This window comes from Gopherus evgoodei, chromosome 2 (assembly GCF_007399415.2).
Source record: "Gopherus evgoodei ecotype Sinaloan lineage chromosome 2, rGopEvg1_v1.p, whole genome shotgun sequence".
Taxonomy (NCBI): domain Eukaryota; kingdom Metazoa; phylum Chordata; order Testudines; family Testudinidae; genus Gopherus; species Gopherus evgoodei.
The window spans coordinates 279,601,132-279,626,765 of NC_044323.1; the positions used below are offsets into that span (position 1 = coordinate 279,601,132).

The following is a 25,634-nucleotide window of genomic DNA, read 5'->3' on the forward strand; positions in this document are numbered from 1 at the left end:
ACAGAGTGAGGGAAATAAACTTGTGATAGCAAGACTAGGAGCACTCCAACAACTGTTACTGGTGGTAAGAAGGAACTGAGGAGGGTTGGGGATGGCTCCACATTCTTACATAGCATGCAGTGGCACGTGGCAACAGAAGGTGCACAAGCTACCCTGATGAGTACTGCTAAAGGAAAAAGTTTTGACAACTGTGCACAGAGTATCGTACAGTGGAATGCAGATGTGCAATTACCCGAAAAACTGGGACAGGATACAGATTTCAGCATTAGTTTCAAATGCCTAAGTAGCAACTATTGAATTTCATATTAAATTTAAATAAAAAATATTTTCTTACATTTCCACAAAACTAGCCAACTTTGAGAACTTCTTGGAAACCCATGTCAGTCATTCAAACTTCACTTTTACCTTGTCATCTAAATCATCATCACTTTCATCAATTTCTTCCTGTCGAAGGTTCCACTCATACTCTACATGTACATGTGGATTTAGCTTCCCTGCCTTGGCTTGGGAAAGCTGAAAAGCAAAAATGTAACAGTATCTAAATGCTTATTGTTTCGTCAATCTCTGCTTCCTATTCCAAAAAGTGTACAGTAAGAATTTTTAATATTTAAGAGTTTGAACAAATGGCAAAAAACCACTTAGTTTTAAACCCTTCTCTCTTCTCCAAAATTAAAATCATAAGGCCAAAGAAACAAAAACATCCACATAAACATTTAAATCAATTTTTCTTTAAAGCACTTATTAACCCATGGGAGTTGTAACATTTAATTTAAACATGCTAATACTTTTAACACAATAGAATGTCTGTATAAAGCAGCATACATCTGGAGAGTTTCTCTAAAAAACAATTTGCCCTTTTCTGCACAGCTTTTCAGGTCAAACTATTAGAGAATACTAGTTATTTTTGTGTGTGCCATTTGTGGTGCCATCTATGGAAGAGTGGGAAGAAAGGAGCAAAGTAAATTTATAAACTGACACTTTCCTGTCTATGTACTTAGATGGTCCCCATCACCGTAGTATCAAAGCACTTCGTAAGACCAATATGAAGTTGTCATATCCTCTCCCCCCAGCACACTACCCCCTACACATGGAATGTCCTCCGAACTCCTGCTGGCCAGTGTATATGACTCACTCAAACCCCACGCAGAGGCCCATATCTTCTGTGCTGACCTTTAAAAAGCAGTTTACTGAAATTATGGAGAATAATAAAACTTCTTATCTACTGCCTCATACTTCCCACTGTGTGTGTGTGTGTGTGTGTGTGTGTGTGTTCTTTCACTTATTTCATATTGTAAGCTCTTTGGTGTTGAGGCTGTCTTGCATCATACAACACTAAACACAATGTCAGACCTAAACAACATAAATAACAATTTGTATATTTACAAAGCACTGGACAGAGGTTAGGACATCTTACTTAATTTAACTGAATGGAAATCTACCCAAAGAAAGTTTACCCATCGATTTATCTTCATCAGCACAAATACTTTGACACCATAACTTTTTACTTCCTATATAGTTTACATAGATATTAAGTGTAGCCATTTCCTTTAAACTGTAAACTTAGTCCCACTGTCAGTTTTCAAAGAAAGATTTTTTTTCTCTTCCCCGAATATGCAAAAATATAAAAACACATGAAATCATCAGTCTTATTTTTAATTAGCCATGACAGTCTGAGTAGGTACTTGCAGGATTTCAATTACAATAATAAGCAAATGTAGTGCTGATTAGTTAGATCTTTGACTTTAAAGAGTCATTAATGGCATCAAAAACTTTTTACTGTCAAACTGCCTCAAGTCAACAGTTTAGTATGCCTGATGCTTTATTGCTAAGGTTTTCATAGAAGGTACATTTATTCCTACACAAAACCATTGTATACACAGTCAAAAAGTTAGCAGCCAGACCTCACAATGCTGTTGTGCAGTAGCTCTTCTTTTAATGGATAATGTGTCTGCAGCACTAGAAAAAGCAAGAGCACTAGAGTAGCAGAAGTGATAGTATCTACCAGATGACTCAGGCTCACTGAGCTCAGGTTAAGGGGATGTTTAATTGCTGTGTAGACATTTGGGCTCAGGCTGCTGTCTAGGCTCTGGGATCCTTTTACCTCGCAGGATCCTATAACCTAAGCTCCAGCCCAAACCCAAACATGTACATTGCATTTAAACAGCCCCTTAGCCCACGCCCCAAGAGCCTGAGTCAGCTGGCACGGGTTTTTAATGGCAGTGTAGACATATCCTTAGAGGCCAGAAACATTCCAGCCAGTTTCTTTCAAAAACAAGGAGGAAAAATTACTTACATGTTATTCTGCTTCTCTGAAAACGTCACCTTGAAGAAAAGACGGTTACTCACCTTTGTAACTGTTGTTCTTCGAGATGTGTTGCTCATATCCATTCCAGTTAGGTGTACGCGCCGCGCGTGCACATTCGTCGGAAAACTTTTACCCTAGCAACTCAGTGGGCCGGCAGGTCGCCCCCTAGAGTGGCGCCACCATGGCGCTCCATATATACTCCTGCCGGCCCACCCGCTCCTCAGTTCCTTCTTGCCGGCTACTCCGACAGTGGGGAAGGAGGGCAGGTGTGGAATGGATATGAGCAACACATCTCGAAGAACAACAGTTACAAAGGTGAGTAACCGTCTTTTCTTCTTCGAGTGATTGCTCATATCCATTCCAGTTAGGTGAATCCCAAGCCTTACAAAGGCGGTGGGGTCGGAGTGAAATGTGGCAGAATAAAACTGCTGAGCCAGAGGCTACAGCCTCTCTTGACTGCTGAACCAGGGCATACTGCGAAGCAAAGGTATGGACCGAGGACCAATGGAGCTTCGCGACAGATCTCGTGGGTAGAAACACGAGCCAGCAAGGCGACAGATGAAGCCTGAGCCCTGGTAGAATGCACGTTGATGTGGCTTGGGGAAATATGAGCCAAACCATAACAAGTGGGGATGTCCGCCATCACCCCAGATGAGATCCTCTGAGAGGAGAACAAGCAAGACCTCCCATTGGCCCGCTACCGGGATAGAGCTGGGGCACCTTATGAAATGGTTCTGTCAGCACAATATAATACGAGCACTCCACAGATGTCCAAGGAGTGCAACGGTTGTGCCCATTGCGTTGAACTGTGGGTAACATGAAAAGCCAAAACCACCTTAGGGAGGAAAGCCGGGTGCGGTCATAACTGCACCTTGTCATTGTGAAACCTAGTGTACGGCGGAACCCCGTAAGAGCTCTGATCTCAGAGACCCGTCTGGCCAAGACTAGGTTGAGGTCCCAGGTCGGGGCTGGGCGGCGCACCCGAGGGTGCAAGCGCTCCAAGCCCTTGAGGGACCTCGAACCCATAGAGCGTGAGAACACTGAACGTCCATCTCAGCCTGCTGGAAGGTAGAGATGGCTGCCGAGTGTATCCTCAGCGCTGATACCGCCAGGTCCTGCCGCTGAAGGCCAGAGGCAGGCCAAACAGAGGGGATCGAGACCTCAGCAGGAGCAAGATCGAGCGTATTGCAGCTGTAAAAGAAACGCTTCCACCTGGCCCGGTACATCGACCAGGTGGAAGGCTGCCTGTCACCCCGACTCAGGTACGCAGCAGCCACCGTGAGGCGAAGAGGCTGCAGGTCCGAGTGACGAAGCCTGTCGTTGCCCTGAGTGATGAGGTCTGGGCTGACAGGCCGAGTAACGTGGTATGTCAGCGCTGCCTGGCCCATTCTGGAGTGATCATGATGATGCACGCTCTGCCCCTGCGGAGTTTGAGCAGGACCTAATGAACCAGTGGGAACAGTGGGAAGGCATAATGCAGTTGGCCTTTCCACGGCATCAGGAATGCGTCCAAGATCGATTCCGAGGAGAGACCTTGGAAGGAGCAGAACACCTGGCATTTCCTGCTCTCGCGGTGAGCGAACAGGTCTGTGTGAGGAAACATCTCCACTTCCGGAAAGCGGGACGCCTCACATGGGGCAGAGTGATCACTCGTAAGGCAGGAAAGACCTGCTGAGGCAAAGAGTTAGGACGTTCCAAACGCCTGGGAGAAAGGACGTCGCCAGCTCCATCGAGTGGGCCATGCCAAAGACCCGGAAATGGATGGCCTCCTGACAAAAAAGGGGGGGGGGACTATGTCCCCCCTGAATACTTATGAAGCACCTGGTCGTTGTGTTGGCTGTAAACACCGAGATACAACGGCCTCGCAGCTGCCGCTGGAACCCCTGGCATGCCAGGCGGACTACTCTCAATTTTTGGGGCATTGAGGAGGAATGCCAGCTCCCTAGAAGACCAAAGGCCTTAAGCTCAGAGGTGACTATGAACACTCGAGCAGAGAGATGAGGCGTCCGCCGTCAGGGGCAGTGAGTCGGACTTGGAGAGGACGGAGGTGGAGCTTGGCGTGTTTGGTTACAAACTTGCGGGCAACCATGGACCCAGGAGACTGAGACAAGAACGAGCTGAGGTCGTTGGGAAAGCCTTCAGACCTCAGATGATTGTTGCCATCGCCTAAAATCTCAGTTGCAATAAGCAGGCTCCGGCTAGGTAGGAGACCAGGATAGCCCCTAGGGAGCCCAACCTCTGCGTGGGGACCAGAGTGGATTGCTCTATAATAAACAGCAGGCCTTGACCTGTGAATAAGACCGTGGCGATGCCCACGCGCTGAGTGGTTTGTGTCTCAGAGTCTCCGTGGATAAGCGAATCGTCCAGATACGGAAAAACGCATATCCGACATCAGCGACGGTAGGCGGCGACTATGGCCGTAAACCGGGAGTATTGACAGTCGGCTATAGAGCGGAGGCATCTCCCGTGCGGAGGGAAGATGGCATTGCGAAAGTACGCGTGCTTCATATCCAGGGCGGCACAGTAGCCCCCAGGAGGCAAGGATGGAATAATAATTCCCAGGGATACCATGCAGAACTCCAACCTTATCCTAACCCGGTTGAGTCCGTGCAGGACCAAGAAGGTCTGAGACCTGTGTTCGAGTGGGGGACTAGGGCATAACGGGGGTAAAACCCCTTACCCCTTTCGTCCGCTGAAGTGGGACAGGGCTGGAGCAAATTAAAGGTGGTACCTATGCTCCATCGTGCGCAGGACCCAGCGATCTGAAAGTAACTGGGGCCATGCCAGGAGAAAGCGGGATCGGGATCCCGTCCTGCGACTGGTACACCGTCCTCAGGTGAACCTTGGAAGGTCCGTCTTTGGTCCCAGTGGTAATTGCGAGGGACCTTGACTTTGGCTCTTTAGGGGTCCTGACGTTCGTCTGCGACCACCTTGGCCCTGCCGTTTGCCAGAGTTCTGCCTCTGGCTAGGCACAGAGTATGGCGGCTGGGGCCAGAAAGGCCTGCGTTTGGTCGCTGGCGTATACATGCTGAGACGCATTAGGACCCTATTGCCCACCAGACTTCGCAGTCTGGGGCTGTCTCTGCCGCGAAGATGCCTTTACCAACAAAGGGTAAATCCTGAATGGCATACCGCAGCTCCGGCCGGAGGTTTAAAACCTGAAGCCATGAAATGCACCTCACGGCGACACTCAAGGCCAGAGTGCCGGCCGCAGAGTCTGCTGCGTCCAACGAGGCCTGGAGGGACACTCTGGGAACCTTCTTTCCCCCCGTCCTCCAAGACGGCAGCGAACTCCAGGTGGAAGTTTTGAGGGAGAAGCTCCTTCACTCAGGTGCTATAATTATCGCAGCTAAGCAAGGCTTGTTGCTTTGCTACCCCGAGCTGCAGGGCCCTTGCAGAGTACACCTGGCGGCCAAGCCTGTTCATTCGCCAAGCCTCTTTCTGCTTCGGGCTGGCGCCCGCTGGCCATCATATCAGGATCGTGGTCCTGAGCATAAAATCTGCGCATATGGGATGACCCGGATGCGTGTCCGGACGGCCATGGAGGTACTAAAAGAAGGCACAGGCAGAGTCTCTGACTCACTCGGACCTTGCCCAACTCGGCACCGGGGACCGGCATCGGGAGGCGTATCGGTACCTGGAACGAGATCCAGACCCACAACCAGAACGGTGTCGGGAGGTCGACCGAGATCTCGAGGCTCGGAGAAGGGCTACAGGAGTCAAGGTACCTGCCCCGGTGCCAGAGGTCGGAACGGTGCCGATAGCGGGTCGGCGAACGGGATACCGACCGGTGCAGCGAGTGTGACCAGTACCGAGGAAAACAGCACCGGGACTGCCAGTGGTGTCCGGCGTGCCGACAGGACTTGGAGTGTCTGCGGGACCGTGATCATGAACGGTGCCGCTCTGCTGTGCTGACAGGGGACAGTCCCCTGAAGAGACTGTATTACCCGTACCGGCGGTGCCCGGGACAGGCAGCACTGACTCTGTCATGGCACTGAGAGCCTTCGCCGTTGGTAACATCTCCGGCGTGAAGGGAACAGCAGGCTCAACCACAGTGCGTACTGGGGAGCTGTCAGGCACCGGATTCGACGGCCCTCGTGGGACCGGGATCCACGGTACCGAGGTCATCAGAGCTTCGGTAGGTGTCGGTGCTGGGCGAACCGAGTTAGATAAGCTGTCTGGCTGCGATGCCGTCAGCACTGAAGCAGCGGGAGTAATACGCTCAACCACGGCGCGTGCCGGGGAGCCGTCGGGCACCGGATTCGATAGCCCTTGTGGGACTGGAATCGACGGTGCCGATGTTGTCGGTGCCTCAGAGGCGTCGGTGCCGGGCAATCCGACTTAGACTAGCCCTCTGGCTGCGGTGCCGTTGGCATGGAAGCAGCCGGAGCAGGAGCTCAACCACGGCGCGTGCCCGGGAGCCGTCAGGCACCGGATTCTACGGTCCTTGCGGGACCGGGATCGACGGTGCCGACGTCATCGGTGCCGCAGCAGGTGTCGGTGCCGGGCGATCCGACTTAGACTAGCCCTCTGGCTGCGGTGCCGTTGGCACGGAAGCAGCCGGCGCATTAGCTCGACCACGGCGCGTGCCGGGGAGCCGTCAGGCACCGGATTCTACGGTCCTTGCGGGACCGGGATCGACGGTGCCGACGTCATCGGTGCCGCAGCAGGTGTCGGTGCCGGGCGATCCGACGTAGACGAGCTCTCTGGCTGCGGTGCCGTTGGCACGGAAGCAGCAGGAGCAGTAGCTCAACCACGGCGCGTGCCGGGGAGCCGTCAGGCACCGGATTCTACGGCCCTTGTGGGACCGGGATCGACGGTGCCGACGTCATCGGTGCCGCAGCAGGTGCCGGTGCCGAGCGATCCGACTTAGACGAGCCCTCTGGCCGCGGTGCCGCTGGCACGGAAGCAGCAGGAGCAATACGCTCAACCACGGCGCGTGCCGGGGAGCCGTCAGGCACCGGATTCTACGGCCCTTGTGGGACCGGGATCGACGGTGACGACGTCATCGGTGCCGTAGCAGGTGTCGGCGCCGGGCTATCCGACTTAGACGAGCTCTCTGGCTGCGGTGCCGCTGGCACGGAAGCAGCAGGAGCAGTAGCTCAACCACGGCGCGCGCCGGGGAGCCGTCAGGCACCGGATTCTACAGCCCTCGTGGGACCGGGATCGACGGTGCCGACGTCATCGGTGCCGGGCGAGCCATCTTAGACGAGCTCTCTAGCTGTGGTGCAGTTGGCACAGAAGCAGCAGGAGCAGTAAGCTCTACCACGGCGCGAGCCGGGGAGCTGCCAGGCACCGGATTCCGTGGTCCTGGGGGACTGGAATCAACGGAGCCGAAGTCATCGGTGCCTCTGCAGGTGTCGGTGCCGGGTAACGCAACTTAGGCGAGCTCTCTGGCTGCGATGCAGGTGGCACGGAAGCAGCGGGAGCAGGGGGCTCAACCACGGCGCGTGCCGGGGAGCCTCCAGGCACCAGCAGGATTCGTAGGCTCTCTCGACCTCGGAAGAAGGGAGCGGTGCCGAGTCGACATCGGTGCCGGCGACGGTCGGTGCCGAAAGGCCTTGGTAGTAACGGCGGGGTCCGGTACCGAGGAGGCGCTTCTGCCCGCCGCTTGAACATCGCTCGGCGCCCAAGGTGGAGGGGTAAGTGAAAGTCCCGCACCTTTTTGTTCTCGGCTTAAAAGCCTTGCAAATGGGGCACTTATCTGTCAAGTGTGCTTCCCTGAGGCACTTCAAACAGGAGTCATGTAGATCTCTCTTCGGCCGCGGCTTTTGGCAGGCCGGGCCCCTTTTAAAACCCGGTGAGCCATGCATGGCTCCGGCACTGGGCTCATGGAAGGGGCTACTTCCTGAACCCCGCTGACTAAACTAACCATGTTAGCAAAGAAAACACGTATAACCATACAAATATATATATAAAAGGGTTATAACTGCATAATTATATACGAGAAAACGAGTAGCTAGGGAAGTGGAGGTCAGCTAAGCCGCGCTCCACTGTTCCAACGACCGACACGGGCGGTAAGAAGGAACTGAGGAGCGGGTGGGCCGGCAGGAGTATATATGGAGCGCCATGGTGGCGCCACTCTAGGGGGCGACCTGCGGCCCACTGAGTTGCTAGGGTAAAAGTTTTCCGACGAATGTGCACGCGCGGCGTGTACACCTAACTGGAATGGATATGAGCAATCACTCGAAGAAGAATTCTCATTATTGGGTTTCTGGTCCAGTGGGAAATTCCCCAAGTTCTAACACTTCTGGCCCTCTCAGGTACCTGTAGGTCTACTCAATGGCACTGCCCAATCAGAACTCCTGTTATGTGGCCCTGGAACATTCTGTCTGCATTTAACAAAGCAGTTCCCCTACAGGAGATGTCTAAGAGTTTTAACCATCAGAGCTCCAGCATACTTCTGTAACCCACAATGGATGTCAGTTATCCTTACTTTCACTCACTGCCACCTTAGTTTTTTGTTCTTTAGGAGCTCAATATTGATTGTTTCCATTTCTCTTTCCAGGATTCTGAAGATGGAGATGTCTAATTACTCCATTAACAAATACATTCTGTGCTCCTGGCAGCAAATCTGAGGGGAGATCCAGACCAGACAAGCCTTGATATGTGCACCATCATTTTACTGGCTTGATTTGAGGTCCCGGCAGAAAGGCTGACAGGGAGAACATGTGTCCCATGAGATACAGTGAGGTGCAGGCACGATGTCTCAGACTGGGGAAGAGGCCAGAACTGAGAAAGATGCACAGCTTCTAACCTGGATCTATAAAAGTAAGAGCTCTAGCTGTGCGGGTTAAAATAATTAAAACATTTCTTGTAGAAAGCAAGCTTCTTCACTGACCAGTCATAAAGAAACTGGCTGGAATGTTCTGAGGGTGAAGCATACCTAGCAGGGCAGAACCCTCAAGCTAAGCTACAGAAGACCCAGAGAATACTTAAAAAAACCCCACCTTAAAAGCAAGGTAATTTCCAGCCTGGATATAGGAAATCCAGAGTCGGACTCCTGCACAGACAGTATCTTTAGAAAAAGAAACTTCTCTTCTTTAATTTGAGACATTATTTAATTTTAAATATTTTAATAATTTCTGATTTATCTTAATTCTGCAAATGTTTTGAGATGTTGGGTGCTTAAAAAACAGTCTTTTTCTTACCAGTTCTTCACACTGAGTAGCTTTCAGTCTCTTTGCTATGTCCAGAGCTGTCTCTCCAGCTTGGTTTACTATAAAATAAGTTAAAAAGCGGAATAATTTTATATATACATTATGCTGTAAAACCTCTCTGGAACCATATATTAACTTGCAATTCTTCGAAAGAAAATATTTGAAAAAAATTATTTGAAGCCAATTTCCTAGCTGAATTCCTCTAATAATATAATAATTGGAGATATACCAATATAATTGGAGCTGGAAGGGACCTTGAAAGGTCATTGATTCCTGCCCCCTGCCTTCACTAGCAGGACCAACTTTTGCCCCAGATTCCTAAGTGGCCCCCTCAAGGATTGAACTCACAAACCCTGGGTTTAGCAGGCCAATGCTCAAAGCACTGAGCTATCCCTCTCTCAGTCTTCTTGATAGGGCATTTGGGTCATAGATATGTACTTAACACAATTTTCATTTTTGCTTGGTAAATCAGTGTTTACACACTGGTATACAAATAAAACTGGTCAAACTCATATTATAGGAACAAAAATTTCAAGTATTACATATTAGCGAGCTTACCTATATCAATAGTTGGCTTGCCTCTCAAAAGCAATTTCAAACATTCAGGTTTATTATATATACTGCAGTAGTGTAGAACTGTATTCCCCAATGCAGTTTGTTTATCCAGGTTTCCACTAAACAAAGTAAAGAAAAAGATGAGGAAAAAAAAAATCACATACATGTTCCGCCCCCAATTTGTCATCTGTACAGTGTATTTTATTATGGACAACATACATAACTTCTTCAAAGCAAAAGTGTATTTCAACAAGTAACTCTCCTTTTCAGTCTAACAGTAACTCTTGTTCTGCCTCTGCATTACTTTCAGTGAAATATATTGTGGGAGTTGTGTGCCTAGGCAGGTGGCTCTGGAACCTTTTTTGAACAGTATCTGAAAGTTATAGAGTATGCATGTTTTCTCTGCACCAACATTCCAAAGCCCAAGGGTATGTGCCCTGCTCCTTATACAGGTATCTTAAGTTCCTCTCTATTCACCATCAAGAGTGGTCAAACCCAACTCCTCTTTCTCAGTCATGTTAAACTATCAAATCTAACTTTGTATCTTAACAAGCACTTTGTATTTAGGGCTCTATCAAATTCATGGCTGTGAAAAACACATCATGGACCGTGAAAACTGATCTCTTCCATGAAATCTGGTGCCCAGCCGAGGACTCTTACCCTACGGAGGGCTCCAGCTGTTAGTCCCAGCGGGCATGGGGAGGGATGAGTCTTCCTCTTCCCCTGCAGAGGCCGCTCCTGGGGTGGGTCAGACCCACCTCCAGGAAACTCCCCCAACTGCAGGAAGCTCCGCAGTTCCAGCTATCACCTCCTCCCAGTGGAGGGAGAGGCTGTGGCTCCTTGAGCTGTCACCTGCCCCCACTGGAGCAGGAGATTCCTGAGAAAACTGGACATACAGTAATCCATCCTCCAAACCCTGCCACCCTCACTTCTGTGCTGCTGCTGGTGGTACTGGTTTTAGAGCTGGCACCCGGCCAGTAGCCTTCCTCTTTGGCTGCCCAGCTCTGAAGACAGCAGGGCAGAAGGGTGATAATCCCACGACCATCCTACAATAGCCTTGTCTCCCCCCTTCCCCAACACCCCTTTGGGTTGAGACTCCAAGAGTTACAACGCCATGAAATTGCAGATGTAAACATGTGGAAAAGTGAAATTTTTACTAATTTTAAAAACCTCTGGCCATGAAATTGACCAAAATTAACAGTGAATTTGGTGGGGCCCTATTTATATTGTTAAATTTAGTTTAGTTGGAAAGTCACAGCATTTCTTTTTTTCTTTTTGGCCATTCCATTCCATTTCTGGTAGTTTTGTGTCACCTTGCACCTTGCCAAAAGTGATGATCTTGTTTGAAAACAAGGTTTGATATATGTCCCTCTTTTCCTGTGATCTTCCCACATATTTTTATTTGAGAGTGTTAAGCCTGATGGTGGCATACCATTCCCTTACTGCGACTCTGACAATGTCAAAAAGAGAAAATCTTCATTAATGCATTGTAAAGCCACTGAAGATTTTACATGTCAGAAGACTGACTTTTTTTTGGAATTTGGCTCCTTTGTGCATATGTTGTATTTTTTATTACTGTCTGCTCCACACAATGACTAGAATAGAATCCTCATCTCAAGCTGGGAGACCTGCACGTTAGCCTTTGCGCTGCAGCAGCCTTTATTACTGCTGTGTCTAGCCTGGACAGCTGAGTCCACCATATAATCAGAACATGAAGCAGCAGAGAGGCTTCAAACATCCTTATTGGAAGGGATAAGAAAACTAATCCTCATTCTCATGAGTCTTAGGGCTGGTCTACAAGGCAGGGGGGAAATCGATCTTAGATACACAACTTCAGCTACGTGAATAACATAGCTGAAGTCGAAGTATCTAAGATCGAATTACTCACTGTCCTCACGGCGCGGGATCAATGTCCGCGGCTCCCCCTGTCAATTCTGCAACTCCGTTCGGGTTGGTGGAGTTATGGAATCGATATAAGCGCGTTCGGGGATCAATATATCGCGTCTAGATGAGATGTGATATATCGATCCCCAAGCAATCGATTGCTACCCGCCGATACGGCGGGTAGAGAAGATGTACCCTTAGAGGTAGCAGGAAGAATAAGCAGGAGTCATCAATGACCAGACCTCTTTCAGAGGCTCTCTTTTTCTTTTGCTGGAAGCCCTTGCCTGAAAACAGGGACTTGGAATGAAAGTGTCTACTGATACTGTGTCACTAGCATGACAGGATAATACTCTTCACCATTTCTGGACGTTTGAGTTTTAACATGTATATTTATGAAAATCAAAGAACAGCCTCAGGGCAGATCTACACTACTGCATAAGTTGATCTAACTTATGTCTCTTCCTCCCCACCTCGCCGAGTAATGCAAGTTTTGCGCTGTGCACACCGGAACTATATTGGCAGGAGATGCTCTCCCTCCGACATAGCATCTGCTTCTCACTGAGGTGGAGTAATTATGCCAATGGGAGAGTGGTCTTCTGTTGGCATAGCGCATCTTCACCAGTGGCACAGCTGCACTGATGCAGCTAAGCCAATGTAGATCTATAGTGTACACTTGCCCGCAGAAAATTATAAATGATTAGAAGACAAATATATAAGGTGGCTGACCAGTGTTGTACATAACAAAGAACCAGTGGCTGGCTCTTTTTGTTGGAGAAGTGCACTCCAATTTTGAGTTTAACATGACAAAGAGTGACAACTGACAAAAAAAATCTGGCTATGTAGATAAAAACACTGACATAAAAGATCATCAAGTGAAGATTTCATAACTAAGAAGAATCACTTTAACTAATCACTGTGCAAAGTATCAAACCATCTGCAAAAACCAATAATGATAATTTGCATTTTTAAAGCATTTTCCAATTGATGGTCTCAAAGTGCTTTGCAAACATTAATAAATTAACCCTTAAAACACTTCTGCAAATGTAGGCAAGTATCATTTATTCCATTTGACAGATGAGAGAAGTGAAGAGTCAGAAAGGCTGAGTGACTTGCTTGGGGACACATAACAAGTCAACAAGAGATCTAGAAATGGAACCCATTTCTGACTTCAAGTCCTGTGCTTTAACCACAAGACTAAGTTTCCTCTCTTATACAGACTATACGAAGTGTGAAATAGGTACATGAGTTACTGGAAAGGGGAAGGGAAAACATGTATAATTCAGACTGTATTCTGAAGGTTAACCGGAAACATCAGCTGTGTTAGAAAAAATAGGCTGTGATGAGCCTACTGATCATCTTGTAGCCCTTAATTACTGCTACTGTGCTAAACCCACAATCTGACAAGACAGCAGCAGCTCTTTGTTTTCTTCACTCAACAGGAAATCATTAAGTGACATAGGATCTATTTAGTCAGCTCGCTGCACACACTGTGAAATCTCATATCAGAAATAATCATGCTGCATTGTATATGAATTGATTTTATTTCCTTTAGAACGTGCATTTTCACTAAGTTTTCTTGCCCATCATCACATCCTCTCTACACCCATAAAATATCTCAACCACCATTGATAGGTTGAGAACTTGCTACTTAACACTGCTATGCCATCTACAGCAGAACCTCAGATTTACGAACACCAGAGTTACAAACTGATCAGTCAACCACACACCTCATTTGGAACTGGAAGTACATAATCAAGTAGCAGAGACAAAAAAACCTGTTTCTGTGTTTGTTTCATTTAAATTAAGATGGTTAAAAGCAGCATTTTTCTTATGCATAGTAAAGTTTCAAAGCTGTATTAAATAAATGTTCACTTATAAACTTTTGAAAGAACAACCATAACATATTGTTCAGCGTTATGAACATTTCAGAGTTACAAACAATCTCCATTCCTGCAGTGTTCATAACTTTGAGGTTCTACTGTATTCATATTTTCCATAGTTTTAAACCTACTTTTATTAAAATGTCCATCTTTTCCTAGGTTAATGTAATTCTTTTAGATCTCATTTTCTGAGAGAAAAAAAATGTCTATACCTTTGTTTTCACTGTCTTGCTTTCCTTGAATTATTCTATCCTCAATTTTGGAAGCTTTCTTGCCATCTCTTTTCTGCATTATCTATTTGCACTGATTTTCCTTTGTCATAGAAGTTCCCTCAGTGTTTTCTCTTTTTTTCCCCCTACTCGATTATATAGTCTCTCTTTTTCTACATACTTCATGTACCTAATGTTCATGTTTTTATTTTTTCCCCCTTTTTTATTGCTTTACAACACAAAGGTCAACTCAAGTTAGTAATTCTATTCAGATGCAACATCAAACATATACTAAGTAGTATGATCATTAATAAAAACAAACACTATACAAAGCAATGTAAATGATGAGAATGATTTTGAATTGGTACATTTGTCATTAAAGTTATTCTGGTTAATAAGTGAGCAATCCATACCAGTTTTGTACAAGGAAGTCAACCAGATGAAGAGAGGTTGGGTCAGCAGTCCGGACTGCTAAATGAAGTGCTGTTTCACCTGGCTCCTAAACATATGAAAAAAATGTACAAGATTAAACACTTTTGATTCTCTTCTCTGCAAAGATTATCACAGTTAATCTCCTGCTGAAATATACTTCAATCACTTATATTTGTATTAAATAGTTAAACAGAGAAACTGTTATGACAGCTATGACGCTAACAGCTTTTGTTTCTCACTCCTTATGGGTGCTTCATTTCCCAGGAAGTAGTATCACCCTCTCCAACCAGCTTTCCTTTTGTATCAAGTTTGGTCTAACGATTGTGCACAATCCTGAAAACACTAGTAATCATTACTCCTAGTAACAACTGCAATTAGTCCCTTCTAGCAGGAATATGTCCTCCTTCCCAGTAAGAACTTGTAATACTGGGTCCTTAGACTGTAAGCATCTTCTGGGTAGGGAATCACATGCCTGTAAAACTATGCACAACAAATTGTGATACTGGTGAAAGAATTATGATTGATAATGGCAAAATATACAAAGACAATAATAGAAGCCAAAATTTTCAAATACGAGTGCATAAATTTAGAGTCTAAATCAAAACATTCTGATTTTCAAAGGAACTGAGCACTCAATTCTCATTGAATTTGACAGGAGCTGCGATTGTTCCGGACTTCTGAAAAAAAATCAGCCATTTTCCTATTGAAGAAAACAATGTTAATAGAAATATTGTATCATGATCAGCACTTAAGAAAAGAGAATTGCTTTTTCATAGTATACAACACACACACAGACACTTGCATGTATTAATGCTACCACATGACATTTCTTAAGAATATTGTGCATTCACGTTAGTCGCTTTAAAAGGAATACACCTTGCAAGAATTCTGTTATTTTAATAGGGTGTAGTGTAGCTGTGCCTGGAATGTAGACCAGGTCATCAACTTGCTAGTCTTTTGTAATGTATTTATCAGACTGCTCTCAGAACATAACAACAGACACTCCTAACATTTAAACTATAGTATAGAAAGAAAGAGAAAATATGCCATCATTATTTATTATTTCTTTTCCAGTAGTGTCCAGAAGCAGCAGTCAGGATCAAGACCTCTTTCTACTGAGCACATTACAAACATATAAAGATAATCTCAGCTCCAAAGAGTTTACAGATAGGGAAAAAATGCAACTATTGAGTGTTGACAATTTCAGTAATAGGAACACCAAGTTGCACATACTTGCTATTTGCGTAAGCTACAGGCTTCATGATTTTTTTTTTAAAATACACATAAAATAAAGATTTTGATGGATCTGTACTAAGCTATCTGCTGAGCCATTATAATTAAGTATCTTACTGTGAGCATCACAGAAGAGGTGATTTTTGAGAAGTGATCTGAAGGAGAAAAGATTAATGGCTTTGTGAATAGATTCAGGGAGGGCATTCAGTGCACATGGAGCAGCAAAGAAGGTGCTTAACATGAATGCTGGAGGCTGCCACTATTCTCAGAGTAGACGCATCAGTTCACAACATGACACAGTCTGATAAAAAAAAAAGTAGGTAGGTAAGAAGAAGCTGAATTGTGAACAGCCTTGAAATTAAGAACCAGAAGTTTGTGTCTGATGTGAAGAAAGGTAACCTCTTGGAGGAACTCAAAAAGGGGACACACATCAAAAACGACTGATTAGGGAAAAATGTGGATTCCCCTAAATACAACACTCAGATCTGGTCACCACATTATTTATTTACCTTTCAGACTTTTAAAATGTACTAGACTATTCTTTGAGCACAAATACAAACATTCATAACAAATCTTTTAAACTGTACAGGAGAAGGCAAGAGAAAATATACTGACATGAGGATAAGCCAGATCAGCTAAGATCTTTTTCATCTATGATTCTAATAAACATCATTGACCCATGTACTTATAAGTTATATCACTATTTTAATGGATGGCTTCCAAAAATAATGTTCTTAACTTACTCAATATTGTTTATCGGATAAGCTTACCTGTCCAGGCTCTAACAGTGGCTCCATTAGCTCTACCCCCTCTGCATAGACTTGAATTAGTGCAAGTAAATCCCTGGATCTGACAGCCTCAAGTAGTTCATTCAGTTTAGCTGCTGCAGATGCACAAGTCTTTCTAGAAAACTTATGATCTACATACTTAGCAGTGATATATTCTTTACGTGCAGTCCTGGGGGGAAAAAAAACAGAACTTGGTCTAGAATTCTGAGCAAAAGGGATCTCAAATGGACTGATAATTTAAGCTTAAAATCAGAATTCAGCTTGCTTAAACTGCAAAGTGAGGACTGACTATTTTATATATAATAATTTAATCACTATGCATGTGGCACACTATTTGCAAAAAAGAGGTGCAAAATGAAGTAAACAAGCATCTTACAGTATCCTGCCTTTTCAATAATACATGAGGTACAGCCTTTAATTTGGGAAATCAGTTTAATTCAAAACTGAAGATGCAGAAGACAATTTTCATAATAGGAAGATACATGCAAGATGCATCAATCTGTTCAATTGTTCTTCACAATTTTTCTTGTAAAGGGGATTTTCATAATATGAAAAATATAAGCTCCAGGGAACAGAACATGATAATCTAACAGATTTTTGCCATTACTATTTCTGTGATTCTCTTTGTTTAAAACAAGGGTTTTCACCTTTCTGACCTATCATCTACTTGCTTTATAGTCACTGAACTGATGATATAAAACTAAGTTTATAACAATTAATTAAAGGCACTTCACTGCATAATCAAGGAGAACAAGGGTTGAGAAGAAATTTCTTTTTCAAACTAAAACATCTTCCATAAAAGTAAAGGAAAAAACAAAAATTACTGTCCAATTACTGGTGTTTGTAGAAATGCCCTCTTTTTTCACGGTTTCCCTTCTATGAAAATCCCACTTTAAGGTTAAAATCCAGATCCCAGGTAGTTTAGTGGCTGGGATGGGTTCTATGGGACCTTACTTCCCCTGACTGCAATGATCCTCTGGTCTTGCACATTTACAGAATAACTAAGCCACTACTTCCATACTCCTCAGGAGCTGAACTTCTCTGCATGACCTCCTCCGCCAGGCAGCAAAACAACACTAGTTTGGTTGCTTAGCTAACCCCCACACCAGAGGAAAATGGGTCTGGATTTATTCATAAATTAATATGAAAAGATTTATTATTAGTTAATCCATTACAGTTAATCACATAAGCGTGAATTACAAAACCAAACAAGTGCGGAAGATTCTGTAGCATATTCTAAGGAGACACAACACATCATGTATGAACACTAACTGTCTGTGAAGTAAATTCAAGAGCAAGTTTAAAGAGAAATAATAACTAGAGAAGGGATCTGGAATTCCGTAATAAGAAATTTAACATTTAAGATTGGCAGGTGGAATGAAAAAAATTTTTTTTCCATCCTCGAACAGCTTTTTCTATTTACCTTTTCCCTTCACTTGATTATAGCTTAATACATATCTCATTATGGAAAACCTCTCTACACATATATACTCCATTCCAACTGTATACTGGGGAAGTGTTCATGTTCAGTACTTACATATCACTTGATGGAGTGGGTTTGGGTGAAGGACTAGGTAAACTCCCTTCCATTATATCGTTAAAACAATTATTTCCTATATTCTTGGCCAGCTGTAGCAAAAACAAAAGCACAAGTTTTCAGAATTTTCTATTGGTCTCAAATGTTCAAATAAGTCTTTTTTTAAAAAAATACAGTGCATTTTTCTTAGCAGCAGGAGAGGACAGTACAAATAACGAAACACAAAATGAATGTATAGTGTTAAAGTTAAATGTAGCTATGTCTACATTTGGAACAGGGTGTGCAATTCCCATCTCAAGCAGACTTAGTCGTGTTAGCTCTGATTGGACTAGCATACTAAAAATAGTGTAACTGTGGTATCAGTTGCACAGGAGAGCCATGCCGAGTACAAACGTGCCTGGACCCTGTGGGTGCGTACTTGGGCTAGCCCATTCTGCCACTTGCCTTACTATTATGGATACACTCCCATTTTTTAGCACACTAGCTGAATCAGAGCTAGTGCTATTATGTCTACTTAAGACAGGAATTGCACCCCCAGCTCCAAGCACAGACATAGCCTTAATGGTTTGAAAAATATTCTTGTTACTTACCTTATAGTAATTGGAGTTCTTCAAGTGGGGACCCTATGTGTATTCCACGCTAGGTGCACATGCGTTGCATATGCCTGAAACAGGAAGATTTTTCATTAGCAGTGTTTGTTGGTCCACATCTGCACCTCTGCCTCCTCATGCTCTGAAACAAGAGCATATGAGGTGGTGTGGACTAGACGTCTCTTCAATTCCTTTTGTACTATGACTCACCTTAGGAAAGAATCCAAAGAAGAGGGGAAGGAGGCAGGGTAGTCGAATACATATAGGGCCCACACATCTTGAAGAACTCGAGTTATATAAGGTAAGTAACCAGAATTTCTTCTTTGAGTGATAGTCACTATGTGCATTCCACTTTAGGCGGCTCATAAGCAGTCCTTATTGAGGAGGAGAAGGTACTCTGCTATATCACATATTTCAGGATTGCTGTGCTGAAGGATGCATCTGCTGAAGATGCTTGTGTTAGGGTGTAATGCCTAGTAAAGGTATGCACAGAGTCTCATGTTGCTGCTCTACAGATTTCCAGGAGGACGTCCTGAAGAGATGCCACTGAGGATACCTGGGCAAGTGGGCTCTGACACACTGTGGAGGAGCTATTGCAGCCATCTCCTAGAATAGCTGGATGCAACCTGAACCATTTAAGAAGTCTCAGTGAGAAGATACCCTTTCATATGTTCAGCAAAGGAGATGAATAGTCTAGGAGATTTCCTGAAGGGTTTTGTCATCTGCAAGTAGAACACTGAGGCTCGACAAACATCCAGAGAATGGAACTTCCTATCTTCTCTAGAAGGTATATGAATTGATTTAAGTAGAATTTGGAGGGAATCTCTGGAATTAATGGAAGGTGTTACCTCAAAGAGACCTATCCTTATGGAACGCCCTGTAGGGAAGGTATATCATCATAAGAGCCTCAACCTCACCAAACTCTTCTGGCAGACATAACTGCAGTCAGAAAGGCCTCCTTTATATACAGCTGAAGAAAGAAGCAGGAGGCTAAAGGTTCAAATGGAGGATTCATGAATGTTGCAGATATGAACAAGACTGAGGTACCAAGCTGAAGTATGTTTTAGCACCAGAGGAAAGCTTAAGGCCTTTTGAAAAAACTCACTGTCATAGAAAAAAGAATGAGGAGTACTTGCGGCACTTTAGAGACTAACAAACTTATTTGAGCATAAGCTTTTGTGGGCTAAAACCCACTTCATCAGATGCATGCAGTGGAAAATACAGTAGGAAGACATATATACACACACAGAGGACATGAAAAAATGGGTGCTGCCATACTAGCTATAACGAGAGTAATCAGCTAAGGTGAGCTATTATCATAGGATGGGTGAAGACCAAAAAGTTCTCCACCGAGAAAGGAAGGCGTTACTTGTCACCAAATGCATTTGCAGCAAGTTGAGGGACAGACCTGATGTTTTTAAAGAAAGTAGTCCAGAATGGGTGGTATCTCTGAGCCCTGCGGATGTACAGTAACTCCTTACTCAAAGTCATCCTGGTTAATGCTGTTTCGTTGTTACGTTGCTAATCAATTAGAGAACATGCTCATTTAAAGTTATGCAATGCTCCCTTACAATGTTGTTTGGCAGCCACCTGCTTTGTTCACTGCTTGCAGAAAGAGCAGCCCATTGGAGCTAAGCTGGTGGACTTTGAAGCAGGGTGGACCGGCAGGCCTGGAAAAAACTCTTATTTTGCAGCAGAACACTTTTACTGCCTTAGAACATGACCTCTCTAAATTCATCATTCATCCAAAAACCGAGCTATTAGACAGAGGCATGCTGGATTCGGATGGGTGGTCTTGCCTCTGTCTTCAGTCAGCAGATTAGGAAACAGCTGGTTTTGTATGCATGGACTTGAAGCTATTTAAAGGATGATAGCAAATCAAAGCTACCTCGGCCACCAGGGTGCTACTAGGATTATTGAAGCTGTGTCTTGCTTGATTTTCCTCAAGAGGGGAATGAGTGGCAGAGTGTACATTAGCATCTCCTATCAGCATATTAGGAGTTGTGTCCCTGAGTTGCTCCAGAACAGTAGTCCAAGCAGTTCTTGTTTTCTTCAGACACAAAGGGAATTTCCACTGTCAGATGTGCTGTACCACTGAGTTGTGAAGCATCCAGTCACGGTCTCTGTGGATGTTCCTGCTGAGGCTGTCCTCTAGGATGTTCAGTACTCCCACAAGGTGCACTGCTGAGACACATCATAGAATCATAGACTATTAGGATTGGAAGGGACCTCAGGAGGTCATCAAGTCCAACCCCCTACTCAAAGCAGGACCAATCCCCAGATTTTTACCCCCGTTCCCCAAATGGCTCCCTCAAGGGCTGAACTCACAACCATGGGTTTAGCAGACCAATGCTCAAACCACCGAACTATCCCTCCCCCTGGTGTCAGATGCACCAATTTCACAGCTTGATCACTTCCATGCAAAAAGGCATAGATTTCACTCTTCCCTGTTTGTTTATTTAGTATACTATAATCATAGTCTTCGTGGGCTAGAACCCACTTCATCAGATGGCACATCAGATACTGTCTGAATATTCTCCCACGAGAGGGGGTGCCTGAAAGGAGATAGGGAGGGATGTTTTCTGGTAAGGATGAACAGAAGTTTTATAAGATATCTGGTGGTGACAATTTCTGGGACCTTTTAATGCACCATGATATGATGCCATGCTGCAGAGAAATGGGCCAGGTGGCTACTGAATGAAGTATGGGTGCAGAAGAGCTGGTTTGTGACTCTCAAGGGTCCTGTCAAAAAGATTTCTTGGAAGGAGCCTGAGGCTGGTGAGAGAATGACAGACATTCTGTCCGCTGCACTGCACTCTGGTGCTTCATGGAAGGCTCATAGGCCCTTTTGTAGTAAAAGAGCTGAGAAGTGGGACACTGCTTATATAGTCGTGGCGTGGAGTATTTTCTCCAAGATGCATATACCCAGGAAGCAGAGGGTTGCATGACGGTCCTCACAAATATGCAATGACTTATCCATTTTGTCACTGAACAGGTGGTTGCCCTCAAAGGGAAAATCTTCCAAAGCGGCTTGAACTTCCTTTGGAAACACAGAGAACTGGAGTCATGAAAGCTTGTCTCATGACAATAGAAGTCTCCATGAAGTGAGAAGTGGTGTCTGCTGTATTGAGCGAAGCTTGAAGGAACGATCTGGCTGTCACCTGACCCTCATCGATCATGGCTTGGAAATGCGATCAAGCTCCTCGGGTAGGTAGTTTGTGAACTCAAAAAACTTCTTACAACTAATAAAATCATACTTAGACATCAAGGCTTGATAATTTGCAATGCAAAACTATAGGCTAACCAAGGTGAAACATTTTCATCTGAAGAGGTCTACTTGTTTGGTGTTCTTGTTGTAGGCAGCAGACTTAGGTTGGTGTAGTCCATTACATTCAGTGATGGCCTATACCACTAGAGAGTTCTGGGTGGGGTGTGAAGGTAAGTTTTTCGTCCTCTTAGAAAGAACAAAGTATTTCTTCTCCATCCTTTTCAGAGCGGGGAGTGGGAGAAAGTGACTGGGTTGTGCTAGACCTTTTTTGGCCAGCTCTAATATGGCCTCGTTGGATGTAAGTGCCATTTTGCTAGGGCCTGCACTCTGAAGGATATCTAGCAACTTACGAGCGGTATCCTGAATTTTTTCAAGGGGAATCTGGAGTGTATCTGCAATTCTCTTCTGGAGATCTTGGAACTGCTTAGCCATCAGATGGTGATGGCGAGGCAGGTGCAACCACCTTATCAGGAGATGAAAACAAAAACGCTGTTGGGGAGAGCAGGTCTGTTGGTTCAAGTTGCTTCTTCTCCACACAGTGCTCCTCAGTGGGCGGAGGTTCTTCCTTATGAGGGGACTCCTGTCTGATCCTCTGTACCCAGGAGGTCTTAGATGCGGATCTCAGTGTGAAGGACCATATGGATAAGCAGGTGGTGTTATGGGGAAGGATGCCATTGGTCCTGAGCTGGGCGGGGTCCTGTGGCATAGGGTGGGTGCTCAAGAGCCTCTAGAACCTCTGCTGGGGGTAATCCTGTATCTTGGTACTGTCGGTGGACCCACTGTCTCAGTCTCAAACTTTCCGGAAGAACAGGAGTCCTCAGCAGCAAAGAATCCTGTGGCACCTTATAGACTAACAGACGTTTTGGAGCATGAGCTTTCGTGGGTGAATACCCACTTCCTCAGATGCATGTCAGAGGAAGGAGTCCTCAGATTGCACTGGTGGAGCTGCTGGTACTTGTTATCTTGTAATGCCTCAGCAGATCATAAGTACCTGCAAATGGCCAACGATGTGGGAAACTCTCTGCTGATTACCGGCTCTGAGAGTATTGGTGATGCCAGGTCAGAATATTCAGCCAGGTCATCAAGCACAATACATCCAGTCCTTGAGGAAGGGGAGCAGGAGGAGCTTCTACCTCTTGGCAGAGCCAAAGGTGCTAATTTAGATCAGGCAGTGAGAGCTGGTACTGCTGAATCCTCCTTCTTGCTGTGGGATGGTACCAGCTGTGTGGGCAGCTGTCTTCTTTCCCTCATCAATGCTGGAGTTGGTCCTTGCCCTTCAGCAGCTGGTAGTTTCAGAGCACTCTTGGTTCGAGACAAGCCCATGCTTCCTGTGAGCTCCTGACACACCCACAGGAGGGTGCAGAGTCCCACCAGACTTGGAAGCCGCAGGGGAAGAAGTCCACTTCTTGGATCATGACTTTGGAGGGGATTTCTCTCATTTTTTGAGAGAGTGCTCCCACCTGCTCTGCCTCCTACAGTCTGTAGTTCTTCCCTCTGATGATCTGGAGTCTCGGAGCACTGTGGCTGCATGGGCACAATAAGGTACCTTTGGTCAAAGCACAGAGGGGTCTGATGACCCAATGCTGAACTGGGTCATCAGGGAGACTTCAACCAGGAATCTTCTGAATTGCAACACTCGGTATTGCTGGGTTCAGAGAGGAAATGAATGACAGATGCTGCACTTGGAGGGGATAAGGCAATAAAAACAAGTATTGTGGAAGTCACTAACCAGGAAGACCAAGGAGCAGGCTACACAGGACTTGAAACTGGGGATCTCAGGCATACTAAGTACCCCAAATGAGGGGTAAAACTCCTACTAACACTATCCAGCTAAATACTAAAAACTAAATAATAGAAAATGGTAAACTACTTACAAAAACTGGAATTTGAAGCAGAACGTTAGCAAAGTTGTAGACATTTGGAGAGGTTCCATATCAGACAAGGAGTGGTAAAAAGAAACTGGAGAGCTGGTGTGTCAGCACCACCCTTTATCCACTCAGTTCAGAGCACAAGGAGGCAGAGGGTGCAGGTGTGGACCAATGAACACTGCTAATGAAAAATCTTCTGGTCTCAGGCACATGGTGTGCATGCGCACCTCAAGTGGAATACACATAGGGACCATCATTTGGAGAACTTCAGAATTACCTTCTCCTCAAATCCTAATACTATTCCCTCTCCCCACTCAAACACTTTTCACAGTTTCCTATGCAAAACATAAATCTTTTTCTAGGTCAAACATATTTTGTTTGAAAAATGTCAAACTTCACTTTTGTCTTCTCTTACATCCAGTTCACAGTATCTCTTAACATCAGTGCAGGATCTTTCCCTCCAAATTACAGTTTCATCCAATGAAATTTAATGGCAACATTCTGAACTCTGTTATAGATTGCAATTAGCTTCCTTTTCTCTTATCATGCAAGGATTTTGTCAGTGGCTTTTGATTCAGGATCAAGACTACCTAACAAAAATAAAATTGGTAAATGGATAAAAGTATAAGTAGTACAAGATAAATCCTTCTCCACACTACTAGCAAAATGTAAATTTTTCTGCAAAATATGTCCTTTAAAAAATAAGCACCGGCACATTATTTTATATCTGGAAGTATCCTTTATATGCAGAGTATCTGACTAAAGATATAAAAACCACAGAGACTCACCAAGAGTTCAGACGTTCCTAATTTGTCTAGTTCCAAAGACTGGATTCGAGAAATATGAACACCCATTTCCCTGTGTATTCCAGAACACTCTATACAGGTTAAAATGCCCAGGTTCGTTGACAGCCAAGTTGGATCTGTAGAAAAGGTTGAGAAATAAAATACTTAGCAAATATTAAAAAGAGTGAAAGTTATATTCTGTAAAAACCAATATTCCTCAATGAAAATGACTCTCCTCTTAGGGGGTTAACAAAAGCAACTTAATTATGAATATCTCATGCTTTTTTTCAAAATTCATCACCAAACTGAATCAAAAAGTTAATAAAATGCATTTTTCCATGAATCACATTAAGTCTGTATATTCTAAAAATCCACCACCTATCTACAAACATCTAGGCCAAAATTTTCAAACCCAGTTGCCTAAACACATGTTTAGGCACCTAAATGTAGTGCCCATCCCCAAATGTATCCATTTTGGCCTTAATTTTTAATGCTCAAAGTGTATTTTTTCATAAAGGATTCAATTAAGAAACATTTCACTATGGATGGAATGGACATCCATAGAGGCAACCTTTACATTGTAGGGCTGGCCCAGAAATAGTGCTCTGCACTGCCATGTGGGCATCCCTAAGTTTAATACCCAAACAGTTCTCACACCATGTATGTTGCAAAATGAGCATGTTCAATGCGTGACAGCAACTTAACAGCAACAACATGGGCAGATTAGACAAGAAAGACAAATGGTTCAAAATGAACCTGATTCAGTCTTCCTTGAACAGATAATTACATGCCCACTATTTGAAGTCTTGAGTCAAGAGTTTAAAGCAAAAACAAAGAGGAGAGATGCTTGCGACTTCATTAAAAACAACATGGCAAAGGTTAATAAAAAATGTTACCTCAGATTTCCAGAGATTTAAACTGAACTATTTATCATCTTTCAGTACTTAAAAAGCAGTATTTTTCTATGGTTGCAATATTCTGCTTATATATCTATCAATCTAAGCATTTCTAAAGTACCCATCATTGTAGAATGTAGCTACCAGTATAATATTGGTATCTGCTACCTGCCAGAAACATTATTCTGCTATCTTTCCCAGTCCCCCATTCTGAGGAACATGATATGATATGTAAGCAGCAGCT

General features: G+C 44.6%; 1 protein-coding gene across 6 annotated transcripts in view; it reads right to left on the reverse strand.

The window, feature by feature from the left end:
• The window catches only part of ASAP1 (ArfGAP with SH3 domain, ankyrin repeat and PH domain 1), a 376,577-nt gene that overhangs the window by 58,115 nt on the left and 292,828 nt on the right, over positions 1–25,634 (reverse strand). For all 6 annotated transcript variants that reach the window (XM_030553834.1, XM_030553836.1, XM_030553832.1 and 3 more), the window contains 7 exons: positions 24,498–24,631; positions 17,984–18,075; positions 16,429–16,615; positions 14,407–14,492; positions 10,024–10,139; positions 9,457–9,524; positions 406–513 (listed from right to left, as the gene is read on the reverse strand). In XM_030553834.1, the coding sequence (XP_030409694.1) occupies positions 406–513; positions 9,457–9,524; positions 10,024–10,139; positions 14,407–14,492; positions 16,429–16,615; positions 17,984–18,075; positions 24,498–24,631 (791 nt within the window). The remainder of the gene's footprint in view (positions 1–405; positions 514–9,456; positions 9,525–10,023; positions 10,140–14,406; positions 14,493–16,428; positions 16,616–17,983; positions 18,076–24,497; positions 24,632–25,634) is intronic.